Source organism: Hyperolius riggenbachi, chromosome 1 (genome assembly GCF_040937935.1).
Source record: "Hyperolius riggenbachi isolate aHypRig1 chromosome 1, aHypRig1.pri, whole genome shotgun sequence".
NCBI classification, from domain to species: domain Eukaryota; kingdom Metazoa; phylum Chordata; class Amphibia; order Anura; family Hyperoliidae; genus Hyperolius; species Hyperolius riggenbachi.
In genome coordinates, this window is record NC_090646.1 from 181,472,469 (window position 1) to 181,500,405 (window position 27,937).

Sequence of the window (27,937 nt, forward strand, 5' to 3'; positions counted from 1 at the left end):
AACTAATAGAAGAATTTCCTTTATTTATTATGAATAACAAACTATAAAAAATAAAGTGCAATGTAGCAATATTTTTTTACATTTATAATTGTGACACTTATTTACAAATGGGGGAATCTTTGGTGGTGGGACCAGTTTGGCAAGAGGATCAGTATGGCAGGGGAACCAAAGGTGAAGGACCAGTGTGGAGGTGGAACCAGTGGTGGGGAGCACATATCTGTGGTACAATAATGAAAGGAGACCTATAAAGAGGCCACAGTAAAGGCCCCTTTGGTTTCCTCAGGTAAAATGAAGGCCTTGATTTATGATCAAATCAGTTTTTCTATTACAGTATACTGTATATGGTACACAGTTAAAGACAGGTCATTCAAGATTTTGCTTCACAAGGAGGTATGGTTTTGTAGTATACAGACACTGCCGAAGCAAACTTGCACATTAGGAGACTTTTTTACTTAGGCCTCTTTCACAGTAGGACGTTTGGTTTTGATGCAACGTTAAAGTCGCAACTCAAATTACAACGCAATGCCTCAAAAAAGTCGCAACACTAATGCCTCGTTATTGTCGCATACAGTAGAGCATACAGGCAATGAAAAGTATGTTTCCAAGTCATTACTGAGCATGTGCAAACAGTCCAACGCTGCTAATAACGTGTATAACGCACTGCATGCAGTACTTTCACTTAACGTGCAGCGTTAGTCACCAACGCAACGTGTGCACTGTGAATGGGGCATTGATTTTTCATTGCAGTAAGTTATTCTGCTTAAATGTTGTTTTAACGTGCGACATTAACGTCACACTGTGAAAGAGGCCTCACTGTCCCTCGGATGGCCACAAAATCTAATCCCTGCCATAGTCCTTAGCCTTGTAGGCATAGGACTGTACACTGATAGCTGCCCAGGGCCAGGGACAATGGGGGGGGGCGGAATTAAAGGAAATAATGGTTGTTGTTTTTTGGGTTTTTTTTAAAGGAGTCATCAGGGGGAAAAGGCTAAAATAAGTGGTACTTACCCGCTTCGGTCCACGTGGCGGTGTCCACGTGGCGGTGATTGACAGCGCCGCTCGCGCAGGCACAGTACAGAGCGACCTGGAGGTCACTCTGATGTCATCTCCGGGATCGGGACGGACCTGCGAACGGGCAGAGCTGTGGAGAGGGATGTCCTGGGAGCTTGGAGCTGGAGGAAGCCCCCAGTAAGTACCACTTATTTTAGTCTTTTTCTCCTGATGACTCCTTTAAGGATACTTTTTTATTAGTTAAAAAAAAACTAACGATCACAGGAGCAATCAGAGACCACCAGAAGACTGCCCTGTTAGGGAGAGGAAAAGAAGGGCAGATTCATTTGTGTGCTAAGTTGTATGGCCGAGCAATAGACTGCTAAAGCTGCAAAGTGCAGAGCTGTGAAAAATGGCCTGGTCACTAGGGGGGTATAAGCCTGTGGTCCTGAAGAGGTTAAGTGTGGCACAGATGTATGAACATTAGTAACAGGTACTTTCATATTACAAACTTTTACACACACAAAAAAATAAAAAAAATAGACCTTCAGTCAAATATCACAAATAAGAGAGGCCTTGTTAAATGAAGCAGGTGCTTTTTAAACTGGGTGCCGCCATAGCACTAGTGCTATGCTAGGCACCCCGTGCGAGGGTAGTTGGGGAATTTGGCGACAGTGGTGCTCATCCGGATTCCGGATATCCGGGTAATCCGGATATCCGACCATTTTTCAGCTATCCGATTCGGATTCCAGATACCGGATTTCTATAGAAATGGAGATAGTTGGCTGGCAATGCGGATATCCGCGGATATCCAGAGAAATCCGACTATTGAGATACTATTGAGATACTGTAAGAGGTCCAGGACGTCATTGAGCCAATCAGAGGGCTCCCAGCAGAAGCCCTGGCAACCAATTACAGAGGGGAACCCTGGCCAGCCCCACCCGACCTCATTGAGCCAATCAGAGGGCTCCCAGCCTAAGCCCTGGCACCCAATCACAGAAAGGAACACTGGCCAGCCCCCCTGTATAATAAGGAGGGCTGCCATGATGAGACATATCGTCCCTTGCTTGTGAATGCTCACTGAGAGACATGCTCCAGTGCTGCTGGCCTAGCAAATGCTTACACAGTGATAAACCTAAAGCTGTTCAGGGATTAACCCCTTCACTATCACTACACTATTGTTATATTGTTAATTAGCTTGATTTCATTCAGTGAGTGACAGTCAGAGTGTGTGCTCCAGTGCTGCTGGCCTAGCAAGTGCTGTACACAGTGATAAACCTAAAGCTGTTCAGTGATTAACCCCTTCACTATCACTACACTATTGTTATATTGTTAATTAGCTTGATTTCATTGTGTGACAGTCAGAGTGTGTGCTGCAGGGCTGCTGCAGCTGCTATGTGTCTGTGTGTGTGCTGTGCGTTGCTGCCTGCTGGCCAGCTATTAGCCTTAGCTAGCTACAGTATAGGTTAGGTTAGAGATTAAGGAATAGGATTACTGTGTTATTGTGTAGTTAGTACTGCAGTACTGCAGTCAGTGCTAGTAGTTGTTAGTGTAGTAGTACTACTGTGTCAGCTTACTATAGAACTGCTGTGCTGCTGAGCAGTGCCAGTGTGACAGTTAGTATCTTCTCCTCTGCTGCCTGACTGTCACTCGGCACGTGGCACTTGGCACGTGGCCCTTGGCATGTTGCACGTGGCCCTTGGCACTTGGCACGCTGTCTGGAACCTAGTCCTGATGTTAATTGACAGCCATTTTTTTTGGGGGGGGATTTTAAGTCCCCACATCATCAATTAGTGTTCCCCTTTAAAAAATAATGATGCTACATGCCTCATATACCCTAAAAAATGTTTTTAAAGCAATTTAAAGGCCACTTCCGATTTTTCTATCCAGATATCCGAATTTGCCCAGATATCCCGGATACTGGGGTCGGATACCCGATTCTATTCGGATACCCAAAAGGTCGGATCCGGATATTCGATCTGGATCCGGATTTCTGGGTATCCGGATCCGGGTCAATCCGGATTTTGAAAAGGGGTATCCGAGCACCCCTGTTTGGCGATCCCCCTGAATTACATCTCCCTCTGAGTTGCTACGACTCGGAGGGGGAAAAGTATTTAACACTGACAGGAATTTGAGCGTCAGCAGGGTGAGCCTTCATTCAGATCACCCTGTGCCCAACTCACCGGCGGTATATATATATATATATATATATATATATATATATATATATACACACACACACACACACACACACACACACACACACACACACACACACACACACACACACACACACAGTACGTAGGCATATTAAAGAACACAGGCAATGAGAATGACTTCAAATGTATTTCTTGGAATACAAAATAATATCACTTCACCTCTAAAGTGCACTGTCGTCTTTCACTGCTATTGCTAAAGATTATTATCATTCTTTTTTTGTTCTTCAGGTCAGGTTTAGTTTGTTATTTCAGGATCCACATTGTTTGCATGGTGTTGTATTTTCAGTTGATTTACTATATTGTAGAGTTAAGGGATATTCCCTGGCGCCATTTATACAGGGGAAAAAATGCACTGCAAATGCATACAGTTTGATGAACCAATTCAGTTTATCAGATCTGACAAACAGCTACACCTGACCAGCATATCTGATTAAATCACTTTCTATTGCTTTCAGGCAGTATGATAATATTTGTTGGAAACTTTCCATGCAAGCAGGCAGGGGAGGACCAGCCAGAGTCGGTTTTCTAGCTAAAATGGGGCCCTGGGGAAAAAGTAACCTGGGGGCCCCCTGACAACCCCACCCCCCTGGTATATAGTAGCCAGATGTTCCCCTAACTACACACACACACACACAGTGTTACGGAGGCAGTTGTGACAGGCAGACACTCACCTCCTCTGAGTTCCAGAAGTCCCATCTGTCTTCTCTGTACTGTTGCTGCTCTGCACTTCCTGCTCCTCACAACAGGCACTAGAGCCCAAATGGAGAAGCAGGAAGTGCAGAGCACCAACACTAAATAGTAGACAGACAGACCTGGAACTGGAGGAGGTGAGTGTGTGGGCCTGTCACCACTGCCTCCGTAATGCTGCTGGGGTGTTGAGGGAGTGGTGGCAGACACTTAGGGCCCATATGGATTGTGGGGCCCTGGGGCAATTGCCTCCTTTGCCCATATGGTAACACTGGCCCTGTGACCAGTAGTGAATAAATTGCTTCATAACTTTGCACTGCATCGAGCTGTACAATGTTTGTTGTTCAGTCGATGCTTGATATGCCTCTGCATAAATATATCAACACTAAGAATGCACTGTGGTGCAGGACTCCACCATAATCTGATACAGTCAATAGTGCCAAATGGAAGATACCGCTGTAGATCAGGAGGCTGGAGGTAGTGGTGTTCAATCACCATTTTGAGTGTAGGCAGAGGTGCTTACACTCTCCTGTCTGTCACCACACTTCCCGTGTGTTCTTTCCACCTCCAGGTGCTCCTCCCTATCTCTTCTTTCCCAGGGAGCCTGTTTCATGTGACAAAAGCTAGAGGCCAATCACTAGAAGCCTATAGTGGTCACGTAAGGTATGTGCCATGGCGCCTCTAGTGTTTGACACAAGTGCCGTTGGAGAGAAGAGACAGGGAGGAGCACCGGCAGCTATGAACAAAAGACACCGACCAGCAGACAGGTAAGTGCAAGCTCCACTGCCTGCACTCTGCATGGCCTGGGGGGGAGAGAACATAGGTGGGGGAGATTTGGGGGGCCCAGCATGCAGTAAGCAGCTCCACAAATTTTCAGTAGATGTGTAGAGTTTGTGTAGGGATCCAATCAAATAGCTCCCTCTCTTATCAGATTATGTTCTGAGACGTATCTATCTGTTGGCCACATTGACCAATGTATGGCAAGATTTATCCAAAATAATTGATAACTGAGTCTTTGATTGGATGTTGTACAAGTGGACATGCTGGCAAATATTGATTAGTCAAATAAATCTTGTACTATGTTCTTGTTTAATCATTCAATATTATTCTAACCATACAGGGGTCGATATCTTATACCGCGATATGATAAACGATTGATCACTCCTTAGTCGGAAATTGATCAGGTAATAGTAATCGATTCTACCACCTTTTCCCCTTAATGATTAGATTTGAACAGAAATCCAATCAGGAATAGCTCAACTCATTAGCAAAGTACTTCTCAGTGCAGCTGTTTCTGCTACCCCTCCCCATACCTCCTCCACCCTTTTAGTTGTTAAAATGTCCAACCAAAATTTTTCAAAAGGTAATTGACTGAGCATATTAGGTATAAAAGATTTCTGGCAGATTTGATAACAGTGATTTGGACATGTGCAGACAGCCTTAGGCCTAAATACATTTCTAGTACAGTTTTATAGGAGAATTTGTTCTGCGCACCTCTACACCAAAACTTCAGGGGATGTAGAAGGTGAAACTTCAAATGTAACCATAAGCACAACAAACAAACTCCTTATTGCATTAACACTGTTATATAAAACAATATTATGATACAAAAAAACATCAAATGTACTCAAAAATTCTGCTTTACATCATAACTGTGTTGACCTATAGCCACAGAAAGCCACAGCAGCCTTCACTGCAGGCTGGCTACTTGACTAACTCAAGTTTTCTATTTCTCAGTTTTTAAAAGTTCACTGTAAATTATTTCCATCATACTTTACGCTGCTGCGTAGTCTTCAGGCTGGAGAGCAGCCCTTAGATTGTCCCAAAAAACTTCTTGCTCTTCCTCCTCAGTTGGCCACTTTAGGTAGGTTTTGGTGTTCATGAGTTTGCGCAGTTTGGCAAATCTCCTTGGAACAGTTGACCTTTCAATTGGCTCCAGAATAACCAAAATGGCTGTGTCGTTACTTTCATCAAAAAGGCGAAAGTGTGAGAACTCCAGTTCATACTTGCACCATTCACTCTGCACAAAGTGCTCTGATAAGATAAACAGTGTTTTGTAGCTTGACTCCATAGCATCAATTATGTTATCAATGATGGTTTTGCCAGGCACAAAGTCACGTTTGTGGTGGCATATCTTGTATGAAGGGTCGCCATTTTCCAGTATAGGGAGCATCATATTTTCTACCCATTCAGAATCTCTTTCACTATATGATATATAGGCGTCATAACTGATCTCTCTGTCTACTACTTTCAAAGGTCTCCTTTTTGCTTTCAGCCAAGCCCAGGTCATCTTCACGTACCATAAGATGTGAAAATAATGTAAGAGTGCACCTACAGTTATTAAACCTATAATCAAGACAGTACACAGTACAGCCACAAATAACGTTTTATGACACATTAAGAGAGGAAGGTTTGCCTTGTCAATCTCATTGCCTCTAACAGATGTTGGAGAATCACAGATATAATTTTGTGGCCACCCAACAAGTGCTATATGATGCTGATGGATAAAATCCACAAATTGGCACGAGCAGAAATAATTGTTGCCCCTTCCATCCAAGCTCATTAGATTTGGAAAGTGATTCAAATCTGACTGGTAAAACTCTGTGATCCGATTAGTTCTGATCGCAAGCAGTCTAAGGCTCGGCAGGTTAGCATCACCTGGCAGTTTGGCTAATCTGTTATTTGATATATAGAGCTCTTTCAGTTCTGGAAGATGAATTTTAAATTGTTCAAAATAATTGAAACTCACATCCAAGATTTTTAAAGCTGCATTTGTGCAGTCACTAATACGCTTTATCTGGCAATTGGAAGTGTTGAGGGATTGGAGATTTTTAGGCCATGCACATAAAGACAGCGTCGAGCTGCCAAACCCATTTTGGCTCACATCTATGCTGGTTAAAGATGGTACATGTGTTAGCACTTCAGCAACTTGTGATAAAGATGACAAGCGATTCCTGCTTACATTAAGAGTTTTCAGTGAGGGCAAAGCACCAAAGCCTTCATAGAAACAGACTGTACTTCCCAAAAGTAGGTCAGTTAGGAGATTGTCACTGAGATCAAGGTATTCCAACATTAGAAAAGACCTGGCAAAATCGCAAGGCATCAAAAAAACTTTGCTAGCAATACAAGTAACACTTTTTATGTTCCGCACTATCTTATATACAGAACTTAAGTCTGAAAAAAGATAGAAATTTGGTATCAAGAGATTTTTGATCACTACAGTTGTCAAAGACGAGTTAGCATCATTTAGAATTGGAGAACCTTGTCCTGTTCCGTGAAGTTCACAGTCCTCCAAAACCCAATCTGTGACATTTTTATAGGTGTGAATAATTTCTATAAGTCGTGCTGTGCTATCATCGGTCAGGTAGGAATTTTTATACATTAAAACTTTTACAGTCGTGTCGTTGAGAACAGCAAAGGATTCCACATCTTCTGGATTTGTAAAAGTCATGTTTTTGATTTCTAGTATGTTGACAGAAAGCCTAAGATTGTCTACTACAGATGGTAGTAAAGTGAGATTTAAAGCCAAGGTAATGTGTTGTATAGATTCCACTGTCTTCAGGGTACCGTTTTCGTATTGCTTGAGGTTTGGTATATTTAGCTGTAGCTCCTCTAAGCTCAGAACACCTTGGAAATCTTGTTTATGTAAAGCTCCAAAATTGAGATTTCCAAGTTTTAAATACTTCAATGAAGATAAAGCAGAGAAAAGAGAGGTGTTGCCAAGTGATGTGTATTGGTTACCAAGCAGATTTAAATGTCTCAACTTATGGAGGTTTCTAAACCAAGAAGGAAATAAGCTGGGTAGTTTATTACTTGACATATCCAGTACTTCAAGATTTGTTAGTGATTGAAAAGCATATTGGCCAATGGAATACATTTGATTGTTGTTTAGGAGCAGTTCTTTCAGCATCCCATATCTTTGTAGATCGGTGTCTGAAATCTCTGAAATGTGGTTATTGGACAAGTCCAGGCCCGTTATTTGTGGTGGCAGCATGGAGGGAACACTGTTTAATTGTCTGGATGAACAATTACAGAAGCCCAGGTCATTACATTGGCAGGATCCAGCTCCATCTAATGAATGTATAACAGCCAGCAAGGAACATATCAAACAACCAATCCATATGTGGTCCATCATTCTGATTTTCAAGCAACTAAAGAGAACAGAAAGAAGCACAAATAAATTATAATAATATAATAAATTTTATAAATTCATACTCATAGCAGTGCAAAGCCTAAAGTGAAACTTAAGTGAACCTAAAAAAAGTTTCACTTATTTGGGGCTTCTACCAGCCCCCTGCAGCCACCCTGTGCTTGCGCTGTCACTTTTCGATGCTCCTGTCGCCCGCAGTGACAAAAAGTTTTGATTTCGGCCACTGGGCCTGCATGGCCCTGGCCTCGATCATGCTCCCGGGAGTGTCCTGTGCATGTGCAGTGTGAGGAAATCTCGTACTGCGCATGCGCAGGACGCTCCCAGCAGAAGGAGTGTGATCAAGGATGCGCGTGGCCAAAGCCTTGCAGGTGCAGGGACTAGCACGTGGCTCTGTCGCCGAAATCGAAACTTAGGCACTGGGGTCGTCAGGAGCATTGAGGAGTGACGGAACGGGCACAGGGCGGCTGCAGGAGGCTGGTAGAATCCCCAGGTAAGTGAAACTTTTTTAGGTTCACTAAAGTTTCACTTTAAACTTCTTCTGATAAGACAATGATAAATATCCAGTTCTGAGGGTCTGAACTCACAATTTTGGCAGCAAAGGCTTTGTTGTCCCTTAGTATCTTGTAACTACATTTACCCTTTCTTATCACAGCCATAAGAGAGGTGTAAAGGGCTGCAGGACTGATTGAAGGTTAGTAGAGGTTCAGTCATCCCAGCAAACCAACTACTAATACTCATAGCAACAGGATTTCTTCTAACAATTATGTCCAGTTCCCAGTCTAAACTTTCATCTAACTGTACATTATTTGGAACCTATTTATTAGTAGTTAACCTCCCTGGCGGTGACCCCGACCTGGGCTCAGGGTAGGAAAAAGTAGCCCAGTGCGGTAAGCCCGAGCTCAGGTCGAGGTAGAGAATTCCCTTATTTGCATAGAGTTTTGGAGTCCCGCGCACGATCGGCGCTGCGCAGCGTGACTCCAGCCTCCCTCTCCGGCTATCTGCCGCTGTCTGTGGCTTCTCGGGCCGCAGGGATTCCCATATCCACGCTCTTGTTCCGGGGACCCGGCGGCAAATCAGTGCGGTGGAGCGACGGTGGCGGCATGATGTCACCAGGGGCAGGGGGTGGAACTAATTTTTAAAGTGGATCTTGTATTATGCACAAGGCAGACAAAAATCATAGAGAAACATGCCCTGTATGTCTGTCCTGTGCAGCGGATTGGGATCAACATGGGGGGGGGGGGGGGGGGGATTAGACAGGCTATCTCTCTCTCTCTCTCTCTCTCTCTCTCTCTCTCTCTCTCTCTCTCTCTCTCTATATATATATATATATATATATATGTATATACATGTATATACACTACATACATATGTATATACAGTATACGCTGTACAGCCGCAGGGCCGGATTTGTACTTCTTACCGCCCAAGGCCGACTATTACCAGCCGCCCCAACCGAAACCGTATCCTACCACCTCTCTCCACACACACCAATCCAAAAATTGTTGGGCCGATGGTGTCCACTATTGGGGCTAGTGCCGAGGTCTCCATGGCAACATGAAGTGAATCAATCATGTCACACGGGGGAACTGGTCAATCAAAGCGATCTACAGGTGATGGGCGTGGTGGGAGCCTTCCACCACACACACATAGTCAAAAGTGGCTCACAATTGGACATTGGGTGGGGTCAGCAACACGTAAAAGTGAGTCCTGTACCCACTGCTGTTCAGGGTAACAGTGCTGGCCAATCAATAATTAAGAAATGGGTACTGTGAGAGGCTGCCTTCTGTATTCTGTACTATTTGCTGGTGCTGCCCCTGGTCCTTTCATCCCCCACACCAAGTGCGTGAGACCCGGCCTTCTGTAACTGCCTGCAGCTGCTGCTATGTCATTGGACAAGGTCTGGCTTTTTGCTAGTCACACACTGTTCACAAACGTTTGGTTAACGGACTGCAGCTGCCTGTAGCACAGCACAGGCAGATGCCAGCTGGTACTAATAGTGCAGTTATCCTGACCACTTTCATTTGTTTGGACACTTGCAAATAATGCCCTGCAAATAATGCCCACTGTCTGCAGGCCGCCCCTTGTTTATCTGGTGCCCTAGGCCATGGCCTATGTGGCCTTGCCAGAAATCCGGCCATGTGTACAGGGCTGCAGAAGATGGCGGTCGGTGCTATATAAATACTAAATAATAATAATTAAAAGGTGGTGGAGCCATTCATGACAAGGTACTTTTAGTGATTAATATACACATAATACATCATCCATACAATGAAAGCTGAGAACAATGATTCAGCTGAATAATGTGAACAGGTGTTTATTCTCTGATCTAGAAAACCCCAGGGGAGCAGAAAAAAGAGATTAGTACCTTTTATTCCACGTTTGCTTCCTGTATGAGTAGAATCAATTCTCGACTAGCGTTTATGACTGATGTCTCTGGTCCTTCCTTTGTTCTGTATGTATGCCATACCACCTGCAGGTAAACATGAGCTTCAGATATCATTCATGCTATTGTGATTAACTTTATTTATAAACTCTAAAGGGAATTTAGTCTATTGCAAAAGATAATCGTGGTGCAGTTCCCATATTTCACCAGGAATATATAAGTAATACGCCTGCCTGTGCGGAAGATGAGGTAAACCATGTTTTGGTCTTCATAGTGTGACAAAGACACCTTAGGCTAGTGGCCCACTATGAGTGCTCTGCAGAACATTACAAACTGCTTGCTATTTCCTGAATGGCAGAAATGCCACAATTTCTCCGCAGTTTGCCGCACAATCACTATTTTGCTTTGCAACAAATGCAATTGCTTCGGATTTGCTTGAAAAATGCTGCATGCAGCGATATGCTGCAAGTTGAACCACCCCCATAGGGTTCCACTGGTTTAGCGGTTTGCAGATCACCTTGCAGATTGCCAGGAAACAACAAGCACTGCAAAATCGCTGCAAGTGGGTCTCAAGCCTAATGCTGGGTACACACGAAACGTTTTTCCGGTCAATAGATGGATTCGATAGATAATTCCCGTCATGTCCGATATTGCTTCCGATCGATTCTGCACTCGATTTCTCATAGAAGTGAATGGAAAAAGATAAGAAAAACGATCGTAAGATAAGTGAATCTAGTGCAGAATCGAGCGCAGAATGGAGCGGAAAAAACGAGCAGGTGGAAAATCGAGGGGAAAAAACGTATCGTGTGTACCCAGCATAAGAGCTTGTACCTAACGGCATCTGTACTGTAGACAAACATTTAGGTAACTGATTATTTTAATTGATTTCCTGAAAGGAAATGTACATGGACAATGGCTCTGGCGTTTTCTGTCTTGGGTTACAGCACTGGGGAATAAGACCAAAGCAAGGAAGAGATTTATTGGTAGCGTGTGGGCCATATGTACAGTAATGCATGAAAGTTTGTGAACTATTTAAAATGTTCTATATTTTATATAAACATGACCTAAACCATCATCTGACTTTCAGTCAGGCCCTACAAGTAGATTAAGAAAACCTATAACACAGAAATTACTGTATCTTTTTGAGCATTACCGGTAATTGAAAAAAAAAAATCAAATAACATATCTGTGTGTGGTGTGACAAAAGTAAGTGAACCCCGTTTTCATTGGTGTAACCTTGTGCACCAATAATTACAAATAAATATTTGCCACTAACTGTTTAATGACAAGTTATTTTGTTTTGTTTTTATAGCTCCCAAGGGCAGGGAGCTCCTTCTAGTGTTACTTATTCCTCTGTAATTTGTCATATGCACATGTACCAGTATGGGAGATGTCTCAAACCACACATCAACTTTGTATGTATTTTTTCCCTGGTGCTTCCATGGCAGCATACTCTGGGTTATGGCCCCGCCCCCTAACCCCATTGGACACAGTAACTATAAGTTTTTCTGCCTGTTCACTGGCCCACCATCTTTTTCTTTTTTGTCCTCCCCTTCCTTGGACACTTTCTTTTTCAGGTACTATCCCCCAGGGTTTATCCCTTTCCCTGGGGAAGACTCCCGTGGGTGCTAAATGCACTTCTGAGAGGTCAGGTGGCTGATGCCTGTTTGTTAGTTCTCGGCTAAATGCAGAGCTGTTTGTGCACGCTGCAGTCTTCTATTTTCCTCTTATTGCCTGTTCACCGTTTTCCTCTAGTATGTGACTCACCTTGTGCGGCTACCCAGTATGGAAGCCTGGTCATTCTTTTAGGTGCCTTGTCGGCATCTGCGTATAGCGCTGTGGTTTGTGTAGTGCTCGGTCGGGCGGGCGTCTCCCCCGCCGGGGAGCACAGAGCGTTCTGGATGGCCGGAGGCGGATAGCGTCCTGCAGGCATCTTCTCGCGCGCGCGCGAGAATACAGTTCCTTTTGTCGGAACTCTCTGGTCCGCCCTCTTGCCCTACTTCCGGCTGCTATAGCGGCCATTTTGGTTTTGGGCAGCTCACACTGAGCATGCTCAGGACCTCGGGGGCTATTTAGACAGCCGTTTTCAGGCTGACGGGTTGCTCGTGTGCAGCTCCTGTCAGCACATTCTGGCGCAGCAAGCCTGACACAGCAAACCTGCTGGTTACCTGGGAGCATATTCCTAGCTAACATTGTCGCAGGCTCAGGTATTTTGAGCAATTAAAGGAGCCTTACAATGGTCAGACTCTGAAGTCATCGATGAAGATGTTCCTAAGTATTATCCGCATCTGGCGAAGCTTGGTCCCTCCTTTCCCTTCATGAAAGAAATTAAAGGTGTGATTATGGATGAATGGGCAAAAGTGGAGAACAAAGCCTCCTTTACTAATAGATGGGCGAAACTTTATCCACTTAAAGAATCAGAGACCTCTTTTCTGCAGAATGCCCCGGTAGTGGATGCCTCCATCGCTAACCTGGCGAAACATGTGACACTGCCTCTTGATGACGCTGTTGCCTTTAAAGATGTGCTAGACCGCAAAGCCGAGGGTGATATGAGAAGATGCTATATCTCAGCAGGCGCTGCTTGCAGAACCTCTATTACTTTAACTTCACTAGCCAGGGCAATGAAGGTGTGGATAAACAATATGGAGGAATCAATAAAATCTGGTGCTGACTGTGAACAGATTATCTCGGGACTGGAGGATCTGAAGATCGCAAGTGACTTTGTAGCAGAAGCAGCTATTGATGGAGTACGTGCATCTTCGAGAGCCATGCTTTCATCCGTAACATCTAGACGCGCTCTCTGGCTAAGATCATGGAATGCTGACGCAAATTCTAAACAGGCGTGGATGAAGATTTCCTATGATGGCAAAGCCCTTTTCGGAGAAAAACTAGATAAAGCTATCTCACGTAAATCCGGAGGAAAGTCAGGTGACATCCCGCAGGATAGAAAGACTAGAAAGCAACGCTTTGGTCAAAAATCTCAGTTTCAAGGTTTCAGAAGTTTCAGGAACTATAAACCTGGTAGGGAGTATCAAAGGAAATGGCGGGGAACTCAGTCTTCCCTACCCAAATCGTCAAAAGTCGCTACATCTGCTCGACAGGGTTCGGGAAAGTCCTTTTGAGGGTTTGTCCGTCCACACTCATCCTGTTGGAGCAAGACTAAAGTTTTTTGCGCGAGTGTGGGCGGACAAGGTCTCAGACTCCTGGGTTCTGTCGACCATAAAAGAGGGTCATCAGTGGCACTTCAAGACCCAGCCAGGAAACATATTTCTTCCTACCCGTCTTCCTGCTTCAAGGCAAAAAAGAGTATGTTTGATCCAATATGTCCAACAGCTTCTGCTACAAAATGCGATACAGGAAGTCCCAAACTCTCAGCGGGGCAGAGGGGTTTATTCTCCACTCTTTTTAGTGGCAAAAAAATCAGGGGATTGGAGGCCTGTAATAGACTTGAAGAAGCTAAACAAACACATACTTCTACCAAAATTCAAAATGGAATCTCTGCAATCCATCATACTCTGTATTCAACCCAACGACTTCATGGCCTCAATAGATCTCAAAGACGCTTATTTCCATATTCCTATACATCCTCATTTCCAACCTTACCTCAGATTTGCACTAAAAGATCTACATCTTCAGTTCACAGCATTGCCCTTCGGCCTTTCCACCTCGCCCAGGACTTTTTCAAAGGTGTTACAATCCGTAATAGCTATACTCAGACAACAAAAGGTCCGCATCTACCATTACTTGGACGATGTTCTAATCTTATCCGATTCGCATCATCAACTTCATCTACATGTAAGAAAGTGCCTTGCCTTGCTGGAAGATCTAGGCTGGATAGTCAATTATCCGAAAAGTCAGTTGACACCATGCAGGAGGATGATTTATTTGGGAGCCCTCTTCAATACCTTGGACAACACTGTGACCCTACCGGAATCGAAAATACCAACAATAATTCGTTGGGTGCAAATGACTCTACAAGTCTCCTATTTAACAGTGAGAGAATGTCTACAACTTCTCGGCACCCTGTCAGCAACAATTCCGATGATCAGGTGGGCTCATTGGCATATGAGGGGTTTTCAACTGCCTTTCTTACGCCAGTGGAACAAACAGGATTTGGAGCAGAAGATAAGGGTTACACATTCAATGAAGACTTCGCTTCTTTGGTGGAAGGAAGTGGAGAATCTAAAAAGAGGCTATTCTCTTCGACCGATTCCTTGGATATGTGTGACTACAGATGCCAGTATGATCGGCTGGGGAGCGTGGTGCCAGAATCACGTAGTCCAAGCTCGGTGGCCCTCTCGTCCTGTTGTGAACAGTTCAAACTTTTTAGAATTAACAGCAGCACGCCTAGCTCTGCAGACTTTTCTTCCAATACTCAAGAACAAGCCAGTGTGTCTGAGGTCAGACAATTCCACAACGGTGGCATACATCCAAAACCAGGGTGGTACGCACAGCCAAATTCTATCCCAGGAAGTAGCTCGCCTTCTCTCTTGGGCAGAATCCAATCTACTATATCTAAAGGCGGTACACATTCCAGGTCATCTGAACAACAAGGCGGATTTTCTTTCAAGGAAATCGTTAGACAACAACGAGTGGTCACTGAACCAGAAAGTCTTTCTCCAGTTGACAAAGAAGTTTGGTGTCCCCAAACTGGATCTATTTGCTTCTCCACAGAATTTCAAACTTCCCCTATTCTTCTCAAGACATCCGTCTCCAGAGAGTCAAGGAGTGGACGCGTTGTCTCAACCATGGCCTTACCAATTCCTTTATGCCTTCCCTCCAGTACCTCTCATATTCAGATTCCTGCGCAGATTATCAATGGAATCAGTGACAGTTCTAGCAATCCTGCCATACTGGCCGAACAGAATCTGGTTCCCGTTGTTACAACTAGCCCGGTCAGAACCAATGTTCATTCAGAACAACGCCAATCTGCTGTCCCAAGGGGAGTTTCTCCACCCGGCACCAGACAAACTGCACTTGACGGCCTGGATATTGAGGGGCAAAGGCTGTCCAGCTTAGGCTGCTCACAGTCAGTCGTCAATACTCTATTGAAAGCAAGAAAACCGTCCACTAATGTGGTATACAACAAGATCTGGGCAAAATTCAATGACTTTGCGTCAAGATCCGGGTTTGATCCCCTAACTGCAAATGTTTCTAACATTTTAGATTTCCTTCAAGCAGGACTAGACTTGGGGTTGAGTTATAATACTTTGAAAGTTCATACCACAGCTTTGTCTACGCTGTCAGGGAACAGATGGGCCTTTCATCCGTTAGTGCAACAGTTTATGAAAGCTACACTGAAGCTGAAGCCGCCTAAAAGAAACATTTTTCCAAAATGGGACTTGCCTGTAGTACTAGATTTTTTAAGTTCTTCTCAATTCTGCCCACTGGAAGACTGTTCCCTGATTAACCTAACGAACAAGCTAGCCTTTCTTTTGGCTATAACATCGGCTAGGCGAGTGTCTGAGATTCATGCTCTGAGCTGCAAGGATCCTTTTCTAGTACTTTACCATGACCGGGTAGTGTTGAGGCCAATGCTGAACTTCTTACCAAAAGTAGTAACTACTTACCACTTAGATAGTGAATGGTCTCTCCCAGCTATGTTTACTGACCAAGAACACTCCATATCACATCCTCTCGACATAGTCTCATTAATTAAAAGATACCTGTCTCTAACTCAACAATTCAGACAATCCGATCACCTTCTGGTCTCTCCCAAAGGCTACCGAAAGGGGAAAGAGGTATCAAGCAGAACCATTGCTTCATGGATCCGTTCAATTATTTGCAGTGCCTATAAATCCAAAGGACTTCAGCCTCCTGAAAGTGTTTCAGCACATTCTACCAGGGGAATTGCCTCTTCCTGGGCCTCTTTGGCTGGGGTCTCGTTGGCATCCATCTGCAAAGCTGCAGGATGGTCATCCGCGAACACTTTCATAGACCATTATAAAATTGATCCTTGTCTGTTATCTACTGCTTCTCTTGGTCGATCAATTATTGATGCTGCTATGGCTATCTAATAAATAGTTTATGCATTCCCTCCCTGTTGATTATTGAGTCTGGATAGTTAAATCCCAGAGTATGCTGCCATGGAAGCACCAGGGAATTAGGAAAATTAATACTTACCTACAGGAAATTTTCCTTTCCTGGTGCAATTCCATGGCAGCATACGATCCCACCCAGTGCGGGGAGGACGATAGCTAAAAAGATGGTGGGCCAGTGAACAGGCAGAAAAACTTATAGTTACTGTGTCCAATGGGGTTAGGGGGCGGGGCCATAACCCAGAGTATGCTGCCATGGAATTGCACCAGGAAAGGAAAATTTCCTGTAGGTAAGTATTAATTTTCCTAAATGTATTTGTATAGCTGGATGTCCTGATTCTACAGAGTTTTGAATGTCCCATGTATATTTATTTATTTATTGTATTTATAAAGTGCCAACATATTACGCAGCGCTGAAGGTATATCTATGCCCCCCACTAGTTGTGTTGTGCTATATACAGTGCTACAGAAGATATTGGCGCTATACAAATAAAAAAAAAAATAATAATAATCTTGAACTAGTAAACTTTTTGTTAGCCAGAAACACTGTCACGTACAAACCTAGATTCTTAAAAGGAACCTAAACTGAGAGGGTTATGGATGTTTCCTTTTAAATAATACCAGTTGCTTGGCTGTCCTACTGATCTGTTTGGTTGCAGTAGTGGCTGAATCACACACCTGAAACAAGCATGCAGCTAATCCAGTCTGACTTCAATCAGAGCACCTGATCTGCATGCTTGTTGAGGGGCTGTGGCTAAAAGTATTAGAGGCACAGGATCAGCATGAGAGTCAGGCAACTGGTATTATTTTAAAAGGAAAAATCCATATCCTTCTCAGTTTAGGTTCCCTTTAAAGGGAACCTAAAGCAAGAGGAATATAGAGGTTGCCATATTTATTTCCTTTTACAATGCATATTGCCTGGCTGGCCTGCTGATCCTCTACCCTTAATACTTTTCAACAGCAAGGGAAGAAGCCAACGCATGCTATAACAATAATAAGTTTAGCCATAGACCCTGAACAGCATGCAGATCAGGTGCTCTGACTGAAGTATGACTGGATTAGCTGCATGCTTGTTTCAGGTGTGTGATTCAGACACAAGTGCAGCCAAAGAGATCAGCAGGACTGCCAGTAACTGATTTTGCTTAATAGGAAATAAATATGGAAGCCTCGCTTTAGGTGTCCTTTAACACTTACAGAGAGGTGAAAAGGCATACAGCATAGTTTTGGGTAGGACCGGGACAGTACATGAACATGTTTCACATTACATGTCACTGCAAAGTCCCTTTAAGTTTTTGTGTTTCCCCCTCTGCATTTGCTGAAGTTTATTAAACTTGTTTTCTGCAAAGGAAGCATTTTGTTTGCCCAAACAATGCTGACGTCATAAAATTAAACATTGAGTGCAATTTGGAATGACGGGCTAGTCATATTTTTTATGGTTTCTTTCAATAAAAAAAGTGAGGTCATGGTTGATGGAACAGATTAGATTACAACAGGCATAACCGTAAATCATACACAATGTTCTGGATTTAAAAATATCTGATATAGAGCAAGATAGACACATTCAAAGGGAACCTTGTGACAAGCCTATGGAGACTGCCATCTTTATTCTCTTTTACAAGAGCCAGTTGCCTGGCTACATGCTGATGCCTACTCTAGTATTTATGAAGCAAGATCAGATTTATAGCTTATTTTCAGAATTCTTTATTTTCTGAACTGCCCTACCCCCCTCCTACTCCTGCTTTACAAAAAGGTGAACCCTCCTCCCCTAGAGCGCCAATTAACTCACCTAGAGAAGTCTTAGCATTCGGGGGTAAAGTCACCACCCTCCACAGGGACCACACAGCTCCTCTCCTCTGCAGTGCCAAATTATAGCTGTCTAGTCGCCATCCACACTTCCTTTCCATAGAGAAGAATGAGGCAGCACACATAATGGCAGGTCAGCTAAGTGCCCATCTACAACCACTTGCACTGCATCCCACAAATCCAGTGGCGTAGCTAAGGAGCTGTGGGCCCCTATGCAAGTTTTACAATGGGGCCCCCCAATTCTGTATATAACAATTGATACAGCACACCAAAACAATCCAATGGCAACTACAGTGTCAGAGGTGCAAGAAGGGGATGGGCAACAGTTTGTTAATAATTACCACTATTCACAGTATCTATAGAAGTGATTATTATGAGCACAGGACAAATAGAAAGCTAATACTGCCGTTGAGGGAGGACCCTTGCGGCCCCTCTTGCCCAAGGGCCCCGATGCGGTCGCAACCTCTGCAACCCCAATTGCTATGCCCCTGAACAAATCCCTGTGCTGCATTCCACAGCTCCAACCATGTGTGTTTTAGGCATAGCCAGAGCAGGTAGATGCCTATGCTGACACCAGCAGGAGGGGGCATAAAATAGGGCATCTAAGCACACTGTGCTCTATGGAACTATTATACCCAACTCCTAGTCTTATTAAAGTGGACCTGAACTCAGAACTCCTCTCTGCTCTAAAAGATACACAACAGCATAATAACCTTTAAACTAAAAATATTAATTTGTTACAGTTGATACAAATGCTAAAATATATTTGCACCGTTTCTACTTCCTGATTCATGGAAGCTGACATATTGTTTACAGTCTGTGCTTTCAAATGGGCTTACCTGCTTATTTTCACGGGGGAGATCAAATTACAACTTGTGATTAGACACAATTGAGGGGGAATTAACCAGGCTAAACTCTCTAAATACATTCAGGGTGCATTTCTCTACGTTTTCCTTCTGTCCTATGCGAGAGTTCAGGTCCACTGGATTTTAAAACATAGAGGCATGAATAGCATAATCGCATAACAAAAGAGGCATGAACAGCATAATCATGATATAGCGGGTGCTATTGTTTTAATTGGGCCATATGCAATTCCCTTTATCTCCTGAGTTTTCTCCTAGGTGATATTTTCAAAATTGTCAATAAAATGCCTAATAAACCACCAGCAAGCAAGTAAATACTCAGAATAGTTTTGATAGTATCTTTTCACCAACTTTTTGGTACTTTTTCAGTTGCTAAGTGCTGAAAAGTTATAATAAATAGAAGATGTAACATTATCTCCTAGGAGTAAACTCAGGAGAAAAAGTTAATTGCATATGGGCCAATCTGTCTTATATTTGGTTTTCATTGATTGTTGCAACTCTTCTGGATTTGCAGGACAATATTCCAAACCTATTAAAGAGACTCTGAAGCGAGAATAAATCTCGCTTCAGAGCTCATAGTTAGCAGGGGCATGTGTGCCCCTGCTAAACCGTCGCTACATCGCCGCTAAACGGGGGTCCCTTCACCCCCAAACCCCCCACTGCAACACTTGGTCGCAGACTTGGTCGCTCCTGGAGGCAGGGCTAACGGCTGCAGCCATGCCTCCAGTCGCGTCTATGAGCGGCGCATCGCCGCGTCTCCCCCGCCCTTCTCAGTGAAGGAGAGGTGGAGATACGCGCTAACATACGCGCGTGGGGCAGGGCTGCGGCGGTTAGCCCTGCCCCAACCAGGAAGCGCTCCCCCGCTGCACCGAGGGGATTTGGGGGTGAAGGGACCCCCGTTTAGCGGCGCGATAGCGGCGGTTTAGCAGGGGCACACATGCCCCTGCTAACTATGAGGTCTGAAGCGAGATTTATTCTCGCTTCAGACTCTCTTTAAGAGCCAGGCTGTAGCTAAACAGTATAATGGGTTTTTTTTATAAGTTGGCTACACACACCTCATAACAATTTTTGTTATGTGGGTTTAGTGAGTTTAGGCCAGCAAGGTGTATGTGTCTTTCTTGCCTCCTTGGATGCTGCCATTCAGCTTTTGATGTTAGCACTATGCTCAGAATAGGGATAATTGACATAATTGTAGCTTGGTTTGCTCTTCAGTCACCTCAGCCTGTCAGCTGAAAGAGTTAAACGACAGAAACATTGATTTTCTTATACATTTTTATTACAAATATCTTTATGTCAAGGGGACTTAAATTGGGCCTGATGAATTTTGTGCAAACAGGAAATGGGCATAAAAAACTAAAACTATGAATTCCTGCACAAGACCTACACTTCTGTAAATGTGAACCTGTATATACTCATTCCGGTATCTCACTTGAAAACGTTTTATATGTGGAGCAAGGAGACCCATTTTAGGCTCAAATGTTTTCCCAGACGTGTGCTGTCACCCAGTTACAGAGCTTGTTTTAGGGATAGTTCACATTAGGGGATTATTCAGCATTTTACTGATCGCTGGTGATCAGCAAAGGGCTGCTACAATGTATCCCTATGGATACATTCACACTGCAGCGGTTGCGATTGATTAATCGTAAACGCGCTGCATGCAAAGTTTTGGAGGTGATTACTCTGTGATTCTCGTTCTATTGAACGGGAATCACAAGCGCAAATCACGGCAAATCGCGGGATTTGGGCTGCCAAATCCCGATCGCGGACGCAAATGCGATCACAGTAAAGCGCCCAATGTGAACCGGCTTTTACTGTATTTGTCTGAAAGCTCCATTCTAAGCTGATGTCAAATAAAGCACTTTGAGGGCTGGAACCCACAGGAGCGCTTTTGGCAGCGTTTTGGCAGCACTGCGATACGCTAGCAGTTTGCCAAAACGCTGGGCTAATGTTAATGGATGGGGCAACTTCCACAGGAGCGTTTGCGTTTCCCAGAAACGCAAACGCAGGACCTGCAGCATTTTGGGAGCATTAGCGCTTCAATGTAAAGTATTGAAACGCTAGCAGAAACGCTCAAAACCTAAACTGAGCGGTTTTGCTAGCGTTTTGCGGTTCAGCACACTGTAACAAAATGAAAAATAATTCACAGGACCAATCAGGATAAAAAGCAAAATGCTACGCACCCGCTGGGCAAAAAAATACAATGTTGCAAAACACTACCAAAAACGCGCATGAATCCGCTTGCAAACCGCTCAGACAAAACGCTAGCAGTTGCGTTTTGCGTTTTCTGATTTCAGTGGGTTCCAGGCCTAAAAGTACCCATGCAACTTCATGCACTACAGACTGTCACTGCTATTGACTGCAATCTTCTCAAAGAGAATCAGTGTGTGCCGTTCTCCTTGCACTGCAGGCAACAGCATGATATAATGAAAGCAGTGGCCCCATTCACAGAGCCTAAAACTGATTGGCTGAACTGATTCTGATCATGTGATCAAAATTTTAAAACAGCTTTTGTAGCTTTAGAAGCCTTCTTATACAAAGGAAATAGCACTCCGATTAAATAGCCATTAGAGGATCTGTAATTTAAAAAAAAACCCTCTGGGGATACTTACCTCGGAAGGGGGAAGCCTCTGGATCTTAGCGAGGCTTCCCCTGTTCTCCTCAGTCCCGCCGTTGCTTTGCCGGGACCCCCCGAATCAGGGCGAGGTAAATATTTACCTATCGCAATCCAGCGCAGGCGCACTAGCCGCTCTTCATTCAGGTTAAGGCGGAAATAGCCAAACGCGATCGATCTGCTCTACTGCACAGACGTGAGTCCTTTTGCCCCTGCTCAGTAGAGCGGATACGATTGGGCTCGGCTATTTCCACCTTACACGAACGAAGCGCCGTTACTGCGCCTGTGCTGGATCCCGGAGAGGTAAATGTAACAAGCCTTGTCAAGCTTGTCGGGGTGGATTTGGGGGAGCCAGCGCTGGATTCCATGAAGATACAGGGGAGGGGGAAGCGTCATTGGGACCCCGAGGATTCCCCCTCCTGAGGTGAGTATCCCCCAGAGGGTTTTTTTTCTTTACAGAGTCTATGCCTGGAAATGATCTTGATACACATACCTACTGAGTAAAAAGGTCTTGCTTGCTGTTCATTTTTGTTTTTGTGGTGTGTATTGAAATTCATGTTCATGACCTGTGTGTGGTCTGATGAAATTCCTGTCTGACTTCTTAATGCAGTGAACACACTTGTCAGAGCTTTTTCCCGCGGCCATTCCTGGGTTTACGCGGTTCTCTGTGATCGCATTTTCCTGCATGCGATTTCCTGCATTCATTTTTGATTTTTCAGATGCAGTGGATACAGTGTAATTACATGTGAAAAAAGGAGAATGCCGTTCGATTTAAAATCACACGGAAAACACGAACAAATGCGAACCTGGTGTGAGTCCTGAGCGAACCTTTGGCTACAAAGGTCATGTGTGGCAAAACGCACACAGATCAGGTAAGTGTGCTCCCTGCCTAAGTATGTGTGATGGCATCTTCCTCTTTCTCCATAGAATACTTCCAAGATGACAACATGTATGTTGTCATTTTACATTGTTTTCAGTGGAAATCAGTTTAACATTAAAGGGGTTCTGTGGCATGTTTAAAAAAACAAAAACTGACACTTACCTGGTTCTTCTATCAGCCTCCTGCAGCTGTCATGTCCTCTGTTCCCCGCCGCCGATCCCGGTCTAATTATTCGTCTAACTAGACGAATAATGCTCGCTCCCATGCGTGTCATCGGGCGCTTACTGCGCAGGCGCAGTACAAGTTTTCTTGTACTGCGCCTGTGCAGTAAGCTCCCGAAGACGCACATGGACACGGTTGCTCAGCCGCAGTCTAGTTACAGGAATAATTTGACCGGCGGCGGGAAACGGAGGATCGTAGGAGGATGGCGCGGGACATGACAGCTGCAGAGGGCTGATAGAAGCCCAAGGTAAATGACTGTTTTTGTGTTTTTAAACATGCCACAGATTCCCTTTAAGTACACATGAACTAAGGAGACTTCCATATTTATTTCCTTTTAATTAATACCAGTTGCCCGGCAGTGTTTAAAGGGAAACCAATATTGCAGCAACCATATACCTCTCACTGCAGGTTGTCTTTAAATTGCAAAATGACTTGTGTGGCACTGATCTATGTCGATACCATTTTGTTTTCTTTTGATTGTTTGTTAGTTTTTTAACGGTAAGAATTTCACAGATGTGGTTTCTTATAACTGTGTTTGCACACGAGAGGAACCAGTCTGTACTGATAACTTCACTGTAAACAGGACATGGCCATAAATTCTAGTTAGTTATTTAATGTTAATAGAGGCTTCTGCACAATATGTCTGTTTTCTTTTGGAAAACAAGTTTTCTGGAGCAAAGTGTACATTTTGTGCCTTTAACATGAGTGATGCCAAAACACGCAACAGAATAGTTATTTCGGTACTGTGTTCAGCACATAGGTGTAAATGATGTAACTATAGTACTATCATTGAGTTGACATTTGCTTGTACTGAGGCGATAACTAGGTTGATACACAACAGTGCAAGGATTGTCTTTGTTTCACAAAGTAGCAGTTTCCCTTCTCTCTTCTGCAGCCTGAACCACAAACGGACAGGAAATTCACTCTGGTTATTCTTGGAATATGGCAGCATTTGTACATATACAGCTATCATTACTAGTATAATTGCACATTCAAGCGTCTCTCTCACGAATGGCTGACATAAGTAGACTTAAACAGAACCTGAAGTGAGAGGCATATGGCAGCTGTCATATTTATTTGCTTTTAAACAATACCAGTTGCCTGGCAGCCCAGCTGATGATCTCTTTGTCTGCAGTAGTGTCTGAAACACACCAGAGACAAGTGGCCCATATTCAATTACTTTTTTTCTTATGAGTTATTGCATAATAAATAATTTTTATCTTCTCTTTAAAATAATTTTTTTTAGCATTTTACAATTATTATTTATTATTATTTAGTATTTATATAGCGCCGACATATTACGCAGCGCTGTACAGTGTATATATATATTGTCTTGTCGCTAACTGTCCCTCAAAGGAGCTCACAATCTAATCCCTACCATTGCCATATGTCTATATTATGTAGTGTAAGTACTGTAGTCTAGGGCCAATTTTTTAGGGGGAGCCAATTAACTTATCTGTATGTTTTTGGAATGTGGGAGGAAACCGGAGTGCCCGGAGGAAACCCACACAGACACGGAGAGAACATACAAACTCTTTGCAGATAGTGCCCTGGCTGGGATTCGAACCAGGGACCCAGTGCTGCAAGGCGAGAGAGCTAACCACTACGCCACCGTGCTGCCCATTGAAAAAATACATAAAGTTTATTTTTTTTTTTTAAGTACTATCAAAATTATTTTGAGTATTTTCTTGCTTGCTGGTGGCACATATGTAATTCACTTTTTCTCCTGAGTTTTCTCCTAGGAGATAGTTAGAGCAGTTAGACATGTCTATAGATGTCTTTTCATGTGTGTTTGATGGGACATTTACACTGTTCCTGCAATCAGCCTGTGTGAGGACCCTTCCTTGGATTTACCAGATTTATTACACCTTACTGTATGTGTATATTTATGACTGCACCATCTCTGATTCACCAACTTTTGATTTTGACATGTAATTGCAGACAAATGTTATGAAATCCAGTTGAGAAAAAAATACTCAACATTATTTTGATAATACTTTTTCACCTACTTTTTGGTACTTTTTCAATTGTAGAATGCAGTGATTTCATTGAGAAGATGAAAATTATCTCCTAGGAGATAACTCTGGAGAGACAGTTAATTGCATATAGGCCCAGGAGAGATAAATCATGAGTTAAGTAATTTAAAGAGAGAGAAATTGTGAGCTAATAATTAAGGTGAGATAATTCAGCAGAACAGCTTTGTGAGTCACCTCCTATAGTGCGTAGACAAAGGGCACAATCCAATTCATTTTTTCTCCAAAATGTTTCCGTAGGTGACATTTTCACATTATACTGTACAATATATAAAATGCCTTTTAAGCCACCAGCAAGCAAGACAATACTACAAGCAAGAATACATTTGACAGCACTTTTTCACCTACTGTTTGGTCCTTTTTCAATTCCAGAGTGCTGAAAAGTTATTTTAAACAGAAGGTGAAACATTATTTCCTAAGAGAAAACGTAAGAGAAAAAGTGAATTGCGTCGGACCCGTGTGTTAACTAGCAATGATGTTGCTCAAGTTATAGAACTGTTCAGGCCTTCATTAATTGTGTTATGTTTGAATTACAGATGATGGTTTTAGCAATGAAGTATGTGTCTGTTTTCCAGTGTACATGTTTGGCAGATTTCTGCAAGTGAAAGGACGCTGGCTCTATAATGTAAATGCATGTACGTGTTTCCACTAGTGCGATCTGATTTCGCCTGATCACAAACGTTGGTCCTGCTGCAAAATGCTCTGCATTGCAATTTACCCATAAAAACAAAGAAAGTTTTTTAAAAAAAGTTTAGCCAGCGAAAATGGTAAAATGCAATCACAAAGACAAAAAGCAGAGAATCTCTGAAAAAAAGCAGAGAGTTGCACACTATAAAACTGTAAACATTGTAATGAAATCACACAGCGTTTGCAATTGCAATTGCGTTCTCCAATTCCTAGTGGTAAACAGCCATAATGGCAACATTATCCGTGGCATGATTTTCTTTATTAGATACGTTTGTTTAGCTGTAGTTAATGGGCACATCCATTCTCATACACTAACTTTTCATCAACTCTCACTGTGGTCCAATTTGACCCTGGCAAACTTTTGTCACCTAATAGTAAACAATTTTCAATTTTCAGCAAAGCTAAGATGGGTTTTGGGTGGTCTCTAGTATTCTCCAACTAGCAATCGCTTAATCTGCTCCTATGTCTGTCTGTGTATGTTATGAACTTGTCCATCTTTCAATCTGAACTGCACTGAATTTTGCAACCAATAGCTTAATCTGCTCCTATGTTTGTCTGTGCATGTTATAATCTTATTTCATCTATATGATCACCCCCCACAGACATCTTTGTCACTGTCAACGGTACAATAATTTGCCCAATTACATAAGCTTGCTGCCTGGGTGTCACCCTGGGCTCAGCGCTCTCCTTCACCCCCCACATCCAGACCATTGCTAGGGTCTGCAACTTCCATTTACGCAACATCTCCAAAATCCGGCCCTTCCAGACCCCGGACACTGCCAAACTCCTTGTCCGTGCTCTGATTATTTACCGCCTAGACTACTGCAACACCCTCCTGTCAGGCCTTCTTCAGAACCGCATCACCCCCCTACAATCCATCATAAACACAGCAACCAGACAAATATACTCATCTCACCGCTCTGTCTCCATGACTCCCTTATGCAAATCCCTTCACTGGCTTCCAATACTCTTCAGAATTCAAGATCCTATGTTTAGCATACAAATCTATGCACAAGTCCTGCCCGACCTACATCTCTGACCTGGTCAGCAGATACACACCTGGCCGCCCACTTCGCTCCTCCAACAACCTCCTCCTAACCACCCCACGCATCTCACATACCCGTGCTCGACTACAGGTCTTCACTAGAGCTCCCCACATCCTTTAGCAGGGCCTTCTCTTCTTGTGTATCATGCATGGAGATGTACGTGAATGGAGATTGTTCTTGGTGGTCTCCCACCTCCCATTAACATACTAATCTTGTAACTGCAGTACTGCCCCCTGTCTCAGAGCAGATCATTCACAAGGCAATTCTAGGCAGTTGCCTAGGGCCTGGAAAGAGTCCAGGGGCTTGGTGGATGCCAAGTCCAACCAAATCTTACTTAAAAAAAAATCCAAGTGACCATCAGGAGAGGGGGGGGGGGGGGGACGACGACTGCTATCTTGCCTAAGACCCCGTTTCATCTTAATCCATATCTTCCCTGTATATGGTACTACTTACAATATACAGTAATGTTGTCATGACCCCCACAATCCCTGAAACTTGGGAGGCCCCTAAGGGTCTCGGGCCCCAGGCAGTTACCAAATAGCCATATGGAAGCACAGACTGCAGTGGCGTAGCTATAGAACATAGCAAAACTTTCATGAAACGTAAGCACTCTTAAGCAGTGCCACATTGCCCCTACCCTATAATTAAGAGTTAATTGAGCAATTTACATTCTCATGCAATCTACTCTGCATATAGTCCATGGGCACAGAGATAAAGTCAGGTGGTGAAACAACTTAACTAAGTTAATGGTGAATACTTTAAGTACCACCTGGGCCCCCTCTGCTCCAGGGCCCCATAGCAGCTGCTATGGCTATTGCTACGCCCCTGACCGACTGGTATTTTGTAAAGCGTAAACAGCTAGTTGGTGATGCAGACATACAGGAAATAAATTAAGTAGACCAACTCCAAATTAAAATGATCTCATCAGGCAGAACATGCTGTGCAGCCCTAGAGGGCAGTGCATCCCACCAAATTCCACACACTGTTATATTCCTGCTGTCAGTGAGGAGCTTGTAAGCTATTCGCTCCTTGTTATTCTTTGTTGTTTATCTGAAGCACAAGTATTCCTGTTCTGGGGAGAAAAGCTGAACAAGTATATGAAACATACCTGGGAAGAGCTATTCTGTGCAGCAGCTTGATCTGTATCTGTATTTCTTCTCCTGCTGGGTCTGCTGTGAGTGTGACAGAATAGGCTGATGTGAGGATCCTGTTGCAGGACTGCCCAGCACAGCCCAACTGTGGGTGGAGAGAAATAATACACAGAATGATTGCTTATGAGGGGAAATCCCAACACTTACAATACCCTTCCTCAGCTTCAGTATGCC

At 43.6% G+C, this 27,937-nt stretch overlaps 1 protein-coding gene across 1 annotated transcript; it reads right to left on the reverse strand.

Annotated features, from left to right (window-relative positions):
* Positions 1 to 3: 3 nt before the first annotated feature.
* TLR2 (toll like receptor 2) lies at positions 4 to 27,937 on the reverse strand. The gene is made up of 3 exons (XM_068278903.1): positions 27,721 to 27,937; positions 10,412 to 10,516; positions 4 to 8,047 (listed from the first exon to the last, which is right to left on the reverse strand). Exon 3 carries the CDS (start codon positions 8,029 to 8,031, stop codon positions 5,671 to 5,673), a length of 2,361 nt encoding a protein of 786 aa, XP_068135004.1. The 5' UTR covers positions 8,032 to 8,047; positions 10,412 to 10,516; positions 27,721 to 27,937; the 3' UTR covers positions 4 to 5,670.

What these genes read in the sequence shown, in the direction of transcription:
- TLR2 (XM_068278903.1), bottom strand. Translation starts at nt 8,031, where the DNA reads ATGATGGACCACATATGGATTGGTTGTTTGATATGTTCCTTGCTGGCT.